The sequence below is a fragment of the Oryctolagus cuniculus genome, chromosome 7 (genome assembly GCF_051225735.1).
Source record: "Oryctolagus cuniculus isolate XC-2025 breed Fujian yellow rabbit chromosome 7, ASM5122573v1, whole genome shotgun sequence".
Lineage (NCBI taxonomy): Eukaryota > Metazoa > Chordata > Mammalia > Lagomorpha > Leporidae > Oryctolagus > Oryctolagus cuniculus.
Window position 1 is genome coordinate 153,808,682 of NC_142873.1, and position 12,538 is coordinate 153,821,219.

At 63.2% G+C, this 12,538-nt stretch overlaps 1 protein-coding gene across 2 annotated transcripts in view; it reads right to left on the reverse strand.

Moving 5' to 3' along the window:
* Nucleotides 1–11,064, reverse strand: part of PADI1 (peptidyl arginine deiminase 1) — a 34,331-nt gene extending 23,267 nt beyond the window's left edge. For both annotated transcript variants that reach the window (XM_070079224.2, XM_070079223.2), the window contains exon 1: nucleotides 10,860–11,064. In XM_070079224.2, the coding sequence (XP_069935325.2) occupies nucleotides 10,860–10,951 (92 nt within the window). In that variant the 5' untranslated portion in view covers nucleotides 10,952–11,064. The remainder of the gene's footprint in view (nucleotides 1–10,859) is intronic.
* Between the last annotated feature and the right edge of the window lie 1,474 nt (nucleotides 11,065–12,538).

Sequence of the window (12,538 nt, forward strand, 5' to 3'; positions counted from 1 at the left end):
ACCAGGGATTGAACCCCCTGGAGACCCCTGCCCTGGTCCCTGTGTCCCCGCCAGACAGCTGCCCCGGGGACAATGGTGATGCTGGTCAGCTCTGGCCATCACATGCTGCTGCCCGCCGTGCCCCCATGAGGAAAACACTCATCCCCACACGAGGCAGGAGTGCATGGGGGCCCCCGGCCCCCCGAAGCTGCCCGCAAAATCCTTGCCACCACCAACCCACACTCTCCATGGCCGCGCGCCCTGACGCCGCCAGCGATCCCCGGCTTAACCCACTGCACCACACTACCGTCCCCTAAGTTTGCTTTTAATACAGAGATGGCCCCTGGTCTGTGGTCTTACAATGTTAAAGCTTTATGATAGTACGAAGTGCACCCAAGCAACCATTCTGTTTTCCATTTTCAGAATAGGATTCAACCTTTGGCTAGCACAGTGGCATAGTGTACAAAGTCACCGCCTGCAGGGCCGGCATCCCCCATGGGCGCCGGTTCGAGTCCTGGCTGATCCACTTCCAATCCAGCTTTCTGCTATGGCCTGGGAAAAAAGCAGAGGATGGCCCAAGTGCTGGGGACCCTGCATCCACGTGGGAGACCAAGAAGAAGCTCCTGGCTCCTGGCTTCAGATCAGCCCAGTTCCCAGCTGCTGCAGCCCTTTGGGGAATTGAACAAGGGAATGAAACATTCTCTCTCTCTCTCTCTCTCTCTCTCTCTCTCTCTCTCAGAGCAGGGGCCTGCGGAGCTCAGCTGGCAGACGTGTCTTAGCCCAGGTCCGTCTCCCAGTGGGTCCACGGAGGCCCTGAACGCTTTGAGTTGAAGAACGCGGAGCTGAAACAGACACACCCAGCAACTGAAAGACAGAGACCCGGCTCTGGTACCCTGGCATGTGCACCTGCTGGCCCCAACACAGCAGGCCCCACAGGCCCCCCCTCCCGCCCCCTCCCCTCCCCTTCCCACACCCACGCCCTTGGGGAGCTCCCCCGACACACTGATGTACAGGGAACCCCGCCTCCACGCGCAGAGTTGGTGAGCTGTCTGTAAAGCATCTCCCTGGGCACCCACGTGCCTTGTAGATTACAGCCCTGCAAAACCGCTCTGCAGCCCCTCCTCCTGTGCACCCCCACCCTGCCCAGGCTTCCGGAGCCAGTGGATGGCGGCCACATCCTCAGCCTCCCCTCCCCCCTTCCCTCCTGCATCCTCAGCAGTTCGCGGCTCAGCCCTGGTCCAGGCTGCCAGCCCCTTCCCCGTGGGTCTGGCGAGGCACTGGCCTCCTTGCCTCGGCTCTTCCACCCCAGTCCGTCCCCAACTCAGCAGGAACGGAAGTCCCGCCTCCTCTCCCCCTGCTCAGAACCCTCCCTCGGGATAGGCTGCCGCGCCACCTCCCGGCCCTGACTGCCCCCTCCCCACGTGCCTTGCCCTGCTGTGGTTCTCTGCCTCGATGGTTCCATGGCAGACACCGGGCCCCCGCTTCCCTCTGAGAGAGGACTTCCCTGTCACCCTATGGCAGCCAGGGTGACATGAATGACATGAATGACACCGTGAAGCCAGAGCTGCGTCACCCCGGCTTCACCCCGGCTCCCGCAGCCCCTGGCCTCCGAGGTCCGTGGCGCAGCTGTCTCTCACACCAGAAGTCAGGGGCCCTGTCTGTTTCCTTCTCTGTGTGTTTCGGCATCCTACTCTGTGCCTGGTGTGTCACGAATGAGGACACAGCCACCCAGCACTGTGCAGGCGGGGAGGTCACTGAGCCAGGATCGGAGCCAGGGACACGGCCGCTGCAAGGGACCAGGGCTCTGCAAAGCCCATCCCACCACCCCCAGCTCCAGGCTACTCAACCTCTGCCAGTCGCAGCCGTGGCCGCGCCCACCCCTGTGGGGTCACCAGCAGTGCATGGCCAGCTCCGTGACCCAGCCTCCCCTGCCTGTGTGCTTGGAAACCCTCTCATGTGGCTCAGGAATCGAATTAGTTATGCACAGAAAAATGGGGTCCTCTCGGGTTGCACGCTTAGTGGAGATTCGTTAAAATACCACATTTGGGGCAGGCGCTTGGCACAGCAGCGAGGACACCACTTGGGATGCGCGTGTCCCACGGTGGAGTGCCTGGGTTCAAGTCCTGGCTCCAGCAGGATTCCGTGGAAGCCCCGCCCAACATGGCTTCCTGCAGCCCAGGCTGCCCCTCCCTGCACCAAACCTGCTCAGGAGCTCGGGTCACCCCTCCATGGGCTGCCGGGCTCCTGGTCACAGCTTCTCGCCCCCTTGGCAGGAGCCAGGTACAGGGGCTTCCCCAGGAGACTCCTCCCCCTGGAGGGGCCTGTGCTGCACCTGCTGGGAGGAGGCGCTGCTTTTCCTGCTGGACCCAAGCAGGCAGAACTCTGCCAGACAGGTGCCGGGCGGCCTTGCACTCTCATCTCTTTGGCATCCTCTCCTCGCCCTGCCCAGAGGCTCAGAGATGGGGCACCTGCTGCCCTTGCTCACCTCTCCGGTCCCTGGGCTGCAGATGTGGCCTTGGGGGCCTCCAGGTGCACACCTCAGCCCCCAGAGCTGACCTCAGCCCCCAGACCTGACCAGTCGCCAGGTGCGCAGCCAGGCCAGTCTCCAAGCTCCCCACCAGATGAGGTAATGGATTTAAATGAAAGGGACTATTAGCGTCACCATTGCAGACACTGCGCACTCCTGCCCTTGTTACCATGGTTACCATCTTTCCTGTTCTGTAGAAGGAATGTGGCGCCAATCCCAGCCTCCATTTCCCTCTCTCTGAAATGGGTATAAGCCAAAGAACCAAGTGCTCAGGGCTCTGGGTGTTCCTAGAGATGGTGCATTTGAAACCTGACCATTGTTAGAGTCGGCTGCTGGCGCTGCCGTCACCGTCACTGCCCTCAGCCCAGCCCACTCCAGCCAGGACCCCTGTGCTTGCTCTGCGCCCGCTCGGCTCCGGCACACACCATCCTGGGGGCCCTCACGGTCAGTCTGTGCCGCCCAGGGCACATCCAGCCCGACTCACCCTGCACCGTCCCCCACCCTGAGCCCAGGGCAGGGCCCCCAGGCCGGGTTCAAGAGAGAGGCAGCTAGGAGAACGGAGGTGATCCTTAGAGAACCTCGTAGAAGGAGGCACACAGGGTGGGTGGAGGCCCTGCCGGGGCTGCTTGCTGTGGGATGCTGGGGCGAGGAAGTGCCCACACTCGGACACCCCTGCTATGTGAGGCTCTCGCCTTCACAACAGCCCTCCTGGGACATGTTACTGGCCCATTTAAAGATGAAGCCACCCCCGACCCCCAAGAGGCGAGGCAGCCCCTCTGGGGGAGCACGGTCGGCCGAGGCGGGCGTGAGCAGCAGGTCCCGCCTCTCTCCCGGGCTGTCCCAGCTGACATCAGCATGCGCACGTGTGCCCTGCGCGTGCCCCGTGCGTGCCCCGTCAGGGATGGGAGGAAGAGACGGCCAGGGAAGACGGAGGAAGGAAACGAGAAGGTGTTGAAACCTGGCCACGCCAGCTCCGCCTTGACACTTCCGCACGGGTGAGCCGTGGAGGTCAGGACAGGCTGTCCCTGCCCACACGCCTGAACCCTGCAGGGGTGAGGTTGGTGCAAGTGGGGAGGAGGGAGCGCACGCCTGGCCGGCCCCGCCCTGCCCAAGTGCATCTGCATAGGTCTTAGACCAGAGGGGGCTGGGAGGTCATTCTGGCCATCCCCCTGCCGGGCCAGGACCCTGAACCTGAGCACCACCTCCCAGGACAGAGAGCTCACGGCCCCACACCTCTCTGTTGTGACAGTTCAGGTCATTAGAAAGTGTTTCCTTTGGCTCGGCTACAAGCAGCCTTCCAGAAGCTTCCGCCCCCCCCCCCCCCCCCCGCAGCTCTGTAGGCTACGCCTCATCTCAGGGACTCTGGCCGGAGGGGGCGTGCAGCAGTCCCACCAGGCCGCCAGTCCCACCCCAAAGCTTGGGCAGTGCAGCCCTGGGGGCGGGAGTCAGCTGGGCAGGGGTGGGGGCCCAGGGGTCCCTTGGGGGTGTCCAGGGCCCTGTGCAGGGGCAGGAGGGGTGCATAACATGAAGAGATGGGAGACTGTGGCTCCCTGCCCAGCCTCCGATGCACCCGGAGCCCCTGGTGGGGGCGGGACAGCCTCCGGTTTTCCTGGACTGAAATCCAGAGCAGTGGCCCAGGAGCCAGCAGGACCCGGCAGGTGCCCTCTACGCGGCCAGCATGGGGAGGGCTCTGCAGGGGCTGCAGATCTGGCTGGGGGCCCAGCACCACAGGGCACACAGTCCATGGCCGGCCCTGTCCTAACAGTCAACAGCTGCCCCCCCTCCCCCGCCCTGCCCTGCCCCGGGACACACAGAGCTCCCACTAGGAGCTCCCACTAGGGCTGCAAACCCACTGTACATCAGTACCTCGCCAGGCACCAGGAAAGTGGACCGGGGCTCCACAGGGGGCAGGGCGTCCGCATGCTCAGAGCGCCCTTCCTCCACTCCAGTCCACCCGCCCGGCCGCTGCCCACCCAGGCTAGAGACGAACTGCAATCCAGACTGCGGTCACACAGGGCAGAGCTGGGAATCCACCCTGCCTGGGTCTGCTGCAGAGTTCCCCTCCGCCCTGCCCCCACCCCAGAGAACAGGCTCTCTCCCAGAAGTAGGCAGTCGTGGGTTCAAATCCCAGGCCCGGCAATCATGGGCTGTGGGATTTCAGAAAAGTCTCACGGGGGGCGGCACTGTGGTGTAGCAGGTAGAGTTGCCACTTGCAGCACCGGCATCCCCTATGGGTGCTGGTTCAAGTCCTGGCTGCTCCACTTCTGAGCCAGCTCCCTGCTAATGCACCTGGGAAAGCAGAGGAAGATGGCCCAAGTCCTTGAGCCCCGGCACCCATGTGGGAGACCCAGAAGAAGCTTCTGGCTCCTGTCTGTGGCCTGGCCCAACCCTGGCTGTTGCAACCATTTGGGGAGTGAACCAAGGGATGAAAGATCTCTCTCTCTCTCTCTCTCTCTCTAACTCTGACTTTTAAATAAATAACTCTTTTTAAAAAAGGAAAAAGTCTTTTGACCTCTGTGTCTGTTTCTCTGTCTGCAAAATGGGGATCCCAGCAGTCCCTGTCCCGGGATCTTCTTGTGCGATTTGACGGAGATGGCGTGGGGAGCATTTAAGACAGTGCCGCCCCCTGGGCCGCTACCCTAGGGCTGTCCCAAAGGCAAGGAGCCGGGGCCGGGCTCGCGGAGGAGAGGAACTACCTGCCCCTCCCTTTACTCTCCTGGCTGAGGGAGGAAGCAGATCAGGTGTGCAGCCATTAAACCGGCCCCTGGCAATGGTGTTGCCCCCCACTGCCCTGGGCAATGGTGTTGACCCCGACCACCCTGGGGGGCGCTCCCACAGCAGGGGTGGGCGGCACCTTCTCAGAGCATCAGAGCCCACGGGAGCAGGTGCCAGGAGCGTTTGTTAAGTGGCTGCAGTGGGCTGCAGACCACAGGGGGTTCTCAGACATGGGGAGGTGTGGGTGCTTGGCAGTGGGAGGGGCAGCTCAGACACCCACCCCCGGCTCCCTGCGCTGGCTCTGATCTCCCCCGTCTTCTCCCCTAGGGCTGGCTGCAGCCAGAGGTACGAGGGAGGGGGGTGTCGTGGCAGACGCCCACTTCGCACCACCCTGGAATTCCAGACTCTCCCAGGGCAAGGCTGTGCCCTTACCTTCTCCTCCTTCCCCGAGGTGGCCATTGCTCCTGGGTGCCCAGGGAGGGCCAGGCCCAGGAGCCCGGGAGGAGGACCCCGGGGGCACAGGCCCTCTCTCAAGGGGAGCCCTGCCTGCCCAAGACTGGGGCTGGGGGCAGCTGCCCCTCCTGGGTGTGCCCCGCGGAGACGGTGAAGGGCCGGGCGCCTCGAGGTGCCCGCAGGTACGGCCCGGACTTGAGAGGCAGCCTCGTGAGTCACGCTGCCTCTCCCCAGAGCACATTGTGAAAGTCCTCGTTTGTAAAATGGGGACAACAAAGGCGCACACAGCAAGCCGCAACGTCTCCATTGAGCTCCGGCGAAAACAGGCTCAGAGAGGCCGAGCCACGGCCCCAGGGTCACACAGCCGCGGCCGCACCCACCAGCCCCCTAGGTTTCAGCGGTTGGTGAATCGGAGCTCACGTGGTCCTGCCGCCAGGAGCTTCCTCCCAGGGAGCCCAGCCAGGTGCCTCTGGACTGGGGCCAAGGCCACAGAGGGGGCCCCGCTCTCTCAAGCCCCACCCCCGGGCCTCTACTGTGGCACCCAGTCTGGCCCAGATGGTGCCAAGTGCGCCCCCTGCTGGGCCCTACTGTGGAGTTTTGTTTATTTGACAGCAAAGAGAGGGGGAGAGAGACAGAGACAGGGAAAGCCCCCAAATGCTGGTTCATTCCGCAAATGCCCACAGTGGCCATGGCTGGGCGTGGGCAGGAGCTGGGAACGCAGTCCCTGTCTCCCCACCGTGGACTCCTCGCCCTTCCCTCCAGAGCAGTGCCTGGGCCAGGGCTGCAGGGTGGGGTGGGGGGTGGGGTCACTGCAGGATCATCAAGGTGGCCGGGAAGGCGAGCAGGGGAGGTGCACAGCGGGGCTCCGCGTGGCCTCAAACGCTGACACGGGGCAACTGAGCTGTCTGCCCTGGGCCCAGGCTGCACCCAGGCCCAGATACACGCGTCACCTGGGAGGACACACGCGGTCACCTGGGAGGACACACGCGGTCACCTGGGAGGCCAGGTCCCTGGCTGGCTCCGGGGGGCTGTGGCCTGCGCCCGCTGTGAGGAGCTCCCCTCCTAGTCAGGGAGCGAATCCTATCACGGGGTGCGGGTTTTAATGGCCGTGGCCCACGTGACCCATCTCCTCAGTCAGCTTGGTCGGGTCAAGTGCTCTTACCCACAGGCCCTCGCGTCCTCTCCTCCCGGGTCCACCCACTCTGCGAGGGCCATGGCCATGAGGGCAGCGCTGTCCTGCCTGCTCCCCACACCATCTCAGGACAAGGCCAGGCAGGACCCAGCTCCCTCAGCTCCATCCCGAGGCCCGGGCACTGCCGAATCAGCCACGGGGAGAAGCGCCGTGATTTCCTGCCTGGTGGAGGGGGCCTCACCTCCCGGCCCTCCCAGGTGGCCAGGGTCCCGGGCTGGCTGTGCATCTGCCAGTTCCTCCTGGGCCTGCATCTTTCCCTGCACACCTTGGCAGAGCCGGGCACAGAGCCGGAAGCCACAGAGAAGCCGGTGACAGTGGCAGTGATGCCAGAGAGAGCCGGGGAAGACACGGCGGGGAAGGGAAGGCGTTGGGGAGAGCCCAGGAGGACTCGACATCACCAGCGCATGATCGTCTTGCGTCTGGAATCTTCCATTGGGGCCCGCCCACCTCAGACGCTCCCAGAACCCTGCCCACCATGGGGACGAGGTGGGGGCAGGGGGAGGAGGAGAACCGGGGGCTGGCAGTGGCGGTGGCCGGGGGGGGGGGCTGAGGAGGGAAGAGGAGAAGGAGCAGGAGGAGGAGCAAGTCCTAACGGGGTATGGCTGCCTTGCGGGTCCCTGCGGATGCCAGAGGCCATCAGTCCAAGAGGGCGTTTCCGGCTCCGTCAGCGCCGTGTGGGACTCCTAGGCGACCCCACCCCAGCTGCATGTTCTCCAGGGACCCTCAACTTAAGCTGTTGCTGTCACTTCTCTCCTGCCACGATGACAGGGCGGCAGGACGGAGCCCAGCGCCTGCCTGTGGCTGTGAGTCCGTGCCGGCTCCGAGCTGCGGCCGCCCCGAGAGGCCCACGGCCCGGCGTCCGTGTGCTTCTGCGCACTTCCTCCTTGTCCGCGCCCGAGATGCTTACGCCATATATTGATTCAAAAGGCAAAGAGAGAGAGAGAGAGAGAGAGAGAGAGAGAGAGAGAGACTGACTCTTCCGTCTTCCCTCCCCAAATGCCCACAGCAGTGCCAGGAGCCAGGAGCCTCATCCGGGTCTCCCATGCGGGTGCAGGAGCGCAAGCCATCTTCGCTGCTTTCCCGGGCCATCAGCAGGGGGCTGGGCTGGATGTGGAGCAGCCGGGACTCGAACCCACATTCCTGTAGGAGGTGCCAAAGTCCCAAGCAGCGGCTTAACCCACAGCACCACAACACCGTGCGTGCACCTGAGCTTTGTAACCTGCCTTGGGCATTTTTCACCTGAGAGGCCCTGGGGTGACCCTTCTCCCCAAACTCCCCCTTCCACCCCAAAGAGCTGTGTGGCCTTGGCACTGTTGAGCAGTGAAGACGGCTGGGCACGTGCTAGTGAGTGTCCCGTCTCCTGCCTTCTCCATTCTAAGGAATTAGCTCTTCCCCAGCCTCCACCTGGGGCTCTGCTTCTAGCCGCTGGGCAGACAGGGAGGTGGCCAGGCTGGGCCCCCTGCATTGCCTGCGATGCCCACCTTCTCTTTATTGGCCCCCGTCTGGGGGCCACCTCAAGCTACCCAGCAAGGACAGGGAGAGCCAAGGAGACAGGGTGGTGAGCTAGCCCACTGGGGTGGGGGGTGGGGGTCAGTGTGCTGAGCTAGCCCACTAGGGTGTGGGCATCAGGATGGTGAGCTAGCCCGCTGGAATGCAGGTGTCAGGGTGGTGAGCTAGCCCGCTGGGGTGAGGGGCTCGGATACTGAGTGAGCCCGCTGAGTGCAGGGGTGGGATTTGTAGCTGAGTCAGGGGATTCCTCAGGGTTCCGTCTGGGACACCGCATGGCACACAATTACCCCAAACATAAATATTTCTCCAAATAGGCAGTGCACACAGCCCTCGGGGGAATTTATCACTTCCCATGATGTCACTCTGCACGCCCAGCGCCCCCTGAGGGCCCCGGCGGCCAGCAGCTCAGGTGACCGGGCACGGTCTCTCCTGGAGGCTTCCCTCTCCACCAGCAAGGCCAAGGAGAGAGCCCTGGCCCAGTCTTGGCAGGCGCCAGGCCCGTAACAACAGGAGTGGAGGAGCCCCAGGTCCGTCGTTCATGGTCAAGTGCAGCCCTTCCTCTGTCCCAGTCCAGCCCCCGCAGTGAGCCTCTGGCTTCTCTAAAAACCTTGGCAGGTGGACAAGTGCACCTGTCACAGTCCCGGCTGGCAGGAAGCTCTCCCGGTGCGGCAGATCAAACATCTCTGCACGGGCCCAGCGGAGGTCGCCCTCCCTACACACGCTCAGCACCCGAGGCAGCCAGAGCATGGCAGTTGTGACGCCCCCCACCTCCGCCGCTTCTTCTGAGCCCCTGCTGGGCGGGGCCACCAGACGGTGCTAAGGTGCTCGGGGTTCCCAGCCTTGGGGAGCCATAGAAAGGACAGGCGCTGGGGGAGACGGAGCCCCAGAGCCATCAGAGCTCCGGCAGCCCCCACACAAGGGGCCCCCTATCTGCATGGTCCCATTGGTCCCCCCCCCCCCAGGTCTGTTGCGGCCATTTGTCAGATGCAGAAACTCGGGCTCAGCGGCCACAGACGCAGCCAGGATGACTCGAGTCTGTCCGACTCTGGGCTCAGGGCACCCACCCTCCACGCCGAGCTCATCCCGCTGGGGCTCCAGGAAAAAGAAGCCCAGAGACAGGCAGTAACTTGGCCCATGCCGCACAGTGCGTCAGCGGCGGCGTGAGGGCCAGAGCCCCTGGCTCTTGTCAAAGGCATCTGGTCTCAGCTGCGCTATGTGGGGCCTGAGGAACTGACGCACCTCCCAGAACCAACCGTGCCCCTGCTGAGAGATTCAACTAGACAGGATTTTTTTTTTTAAGCAGTATGTTCCTTGAAGTATATGCAATAAAATTATTTGTTGTTTATCTGAAATTCAACTGGAACTGGGCATGTTGGTTCCTTTCCCTTGCTAAATTGGAGCCAACCCTATGGACAGGGCAGGAGAAACTGCGTGGGTTCCTCACCAGTCACCCACATCCGAGAGAACCAGCCCCGGGGCCAGCGCCCCCAGCAGCCGCTGAGGTCAAGGTCTGGCCTCCCCGGGCTCCCAGCTCCTCCCCCCAGCCCCATAGCCGAGCCCCAGGCTGCTGCCAGAGACAGGGCCAGGGAGGGCTCCTGGGGCAGAGCCTCACCCAAAGCCAGGTGGGCCGCTGGGTCTGACATCCACGGAGCAGCCTGGGCAAGCCCAGGAGCGGAGACCCAGGAGGGTCGTGGCAGCTCAGCCCCCACCTGATAAGAGACCCCTGACCTTAGCTCCTCTCCAAGGGAGACCCCTGCTCTAAGCCCCTACCTGCAGAGGGTCTAGCTGCCAGGGAGGGGAACACTGGCTGAGCCAGGTCCCAGGACCCCCACGGGGGCAGAGCCCACGCAGGGGAGGTTTGGGCCAGGAGGAGGAGCTGACACTACAGCTGCCCGCCTCCGACGTCATCATTGTCACTCTCACTGGCACCATCATCATCCTCATCATCACCCAAGGCCCAGGCCTTGCTCCAGGTTCTCCGATCACATGGTCACGCCCTCTCGATCCCATCACCTCGGCTGCCCCCGGATGGTCTCCAGGGATGGGGCTGCCATACACCGTCCTGCGCACCCCAGACACAGCAGTTGGCATGAAACTGAGAGAGACCAGGGGAAGCTCTGTCCTTGTGCCTGTCTTGGGCAACAAGTCACTCTGACATGCCACCCAGGTTCCACTCCGACTTCCAAACACAGAGCCCGTGCCCCAAAGCCTGGTTCAGGGTCAGAATCTGGAGGCCAGACCTCACCTAGCGGCTGGAGACCGATGTCCTGACCTTGGTCCCAGGAGCTGGAGCCTGGAGTGCACCCGACCAAATCCTGGTCCCTCCCTCCCAGGCTCCACAGCCAACTCCACCTCCTCTGTTGTCAAAACAATCCCCAGCCAGCATCTTCCAACACGCCTGAGCCGACCCCCGGGGCGCCGACCCCACTGTCTTCCATTGGAGCGCAGCCCCCGGCGGCCAGGCCGGTGCTGCCCAGCCCTCACCTGTGAACGTCCACGCGCGTCTCCACTCCCACCACACACACAGCATAGGTGGGCTTCTCCAGGGACAGCTGCACCGCTCTCTGCAGGGCCATCCTGGCCCCTGGCTCCCAAGTTTCCAGATGGGCTCGGGCACCCCGGCGGCTGTGTGCCCGGCAGCCCTGGCTCCTCTCCTGGGCACCTGGGCACTGCCAGGAAGCAGCGTGAAGTCTGATGGGCTGGTGCTCTCTTCCTCCTTTTTAATTTCACCCTACAACCTGATTAGCCAGCCTGAGCCTGGTCCCCACCTCCTGGCTCCGTGCCCAGTCCGCCTCACGCAGGGCTGTCAATCCAGGAGGCAAGAGGAGGCGGCACCTGCGCCCCAAATGGGAGACGGGGAGTAGGGGCTTCAGCTCACGTGGAGAAGGACTCCAGCTTTGCCTCCGCCCTCAGACTCTGCGTGCCTGCATCCCCACTGTGTCAGCGTTTTCTGACGGCTGACTGTGTGCCGGGCGCCAGCAGGTCTCACCCTACGTGCCCGGAGACCGGACAGCACCAAGATCGCGGGGGACTCAGACTGCCGGGGTTCAAGTCCCAGCACTGCCTCTCACAACCCTGCGTCTGCACCCAGTTATTTTATCCCCTTGGGGCTCAGTTCCTCCATACGTGGGATGGCAGCTGCGTGGGGACAACATGAGCGCAGAGGCGGCGGCGGCCACCCCAGGGGAGCACCCTCAGTCAGCCCCAGGGGACTTGGAGAGGAGCCTGGAGCCAGGGTTTGCGGGGGACGCTGACCCGGTTCTGGAAATCCTCTCCTCTGAGCTCAGGGCTGCAAGTTCTGGCTTGAACCCTTCTGTGTGTGCATGTAGAATTTCATTCGCTCACGTGACCGCGGTTTGTGGACCGTCTCCTGTGTTAGGTGCTGCCGTAGGTGAGGGGGGAGGTTTCAGCCACAAACTAATTGATCAGGATCCTGCTCACCGACACGCGGGGCAGGCAGACAAGTCAGGGAAAGGTGGGTGACAGTGGGAGAGAGATGACGGTGGCTCAGTCCCAGGAGTGACAGTGATGATGGTGAGAGGCGTTTGGGTTCTGAATGTACCTTGCAGAGAGAGACGATGTTTGCTGATGGACGTGGATGCAAGAGGAAGCGTGGCCAAGGTCTATGGAGGGGTCCAAACTTCCAGAAGGATGCAATTCTTCTCAGGGGGCGGGGAAGGCCCCCACGGGCAGGCTGGGTGGGGGCGTGGCCTGTCTGTGTTGCCTGTCACACGTGGATGTCCACCTCTGAGTGGAGATGCCGTGTTGCAGGTGACATGTTCCCCACGTGTTAGGTATCAGGAGTTACAAGAAGAGTGATGCTCTCGATCCACAGGCCGCACCTCCTCGGCCACGCCACACCCTCACGCCAGGAGGCCCCTACACAGAGGAGAGCAAAGGGCACACAAACCTGCACTCAGACCTGGGGTGGGGCGGACAGCACAGTCAGAGGAGGGGAGAAGCACCTTGTGCATGGAGGGGAGGTGGCGCACACAGGGCCCCAGCCTGACCTGGAGACAGGAAACACAAGAGCGGAATGAACATCTGGTGGTTGCTTTGGATTTTGAACCTCTTTCTGGAATGGTCTTTCCTTTTCCATTTCTTAGTTATTTATGTGCACCTTATTTCAAAGGCAGAAAGACAGACAGTGAGAGAGGATCCAC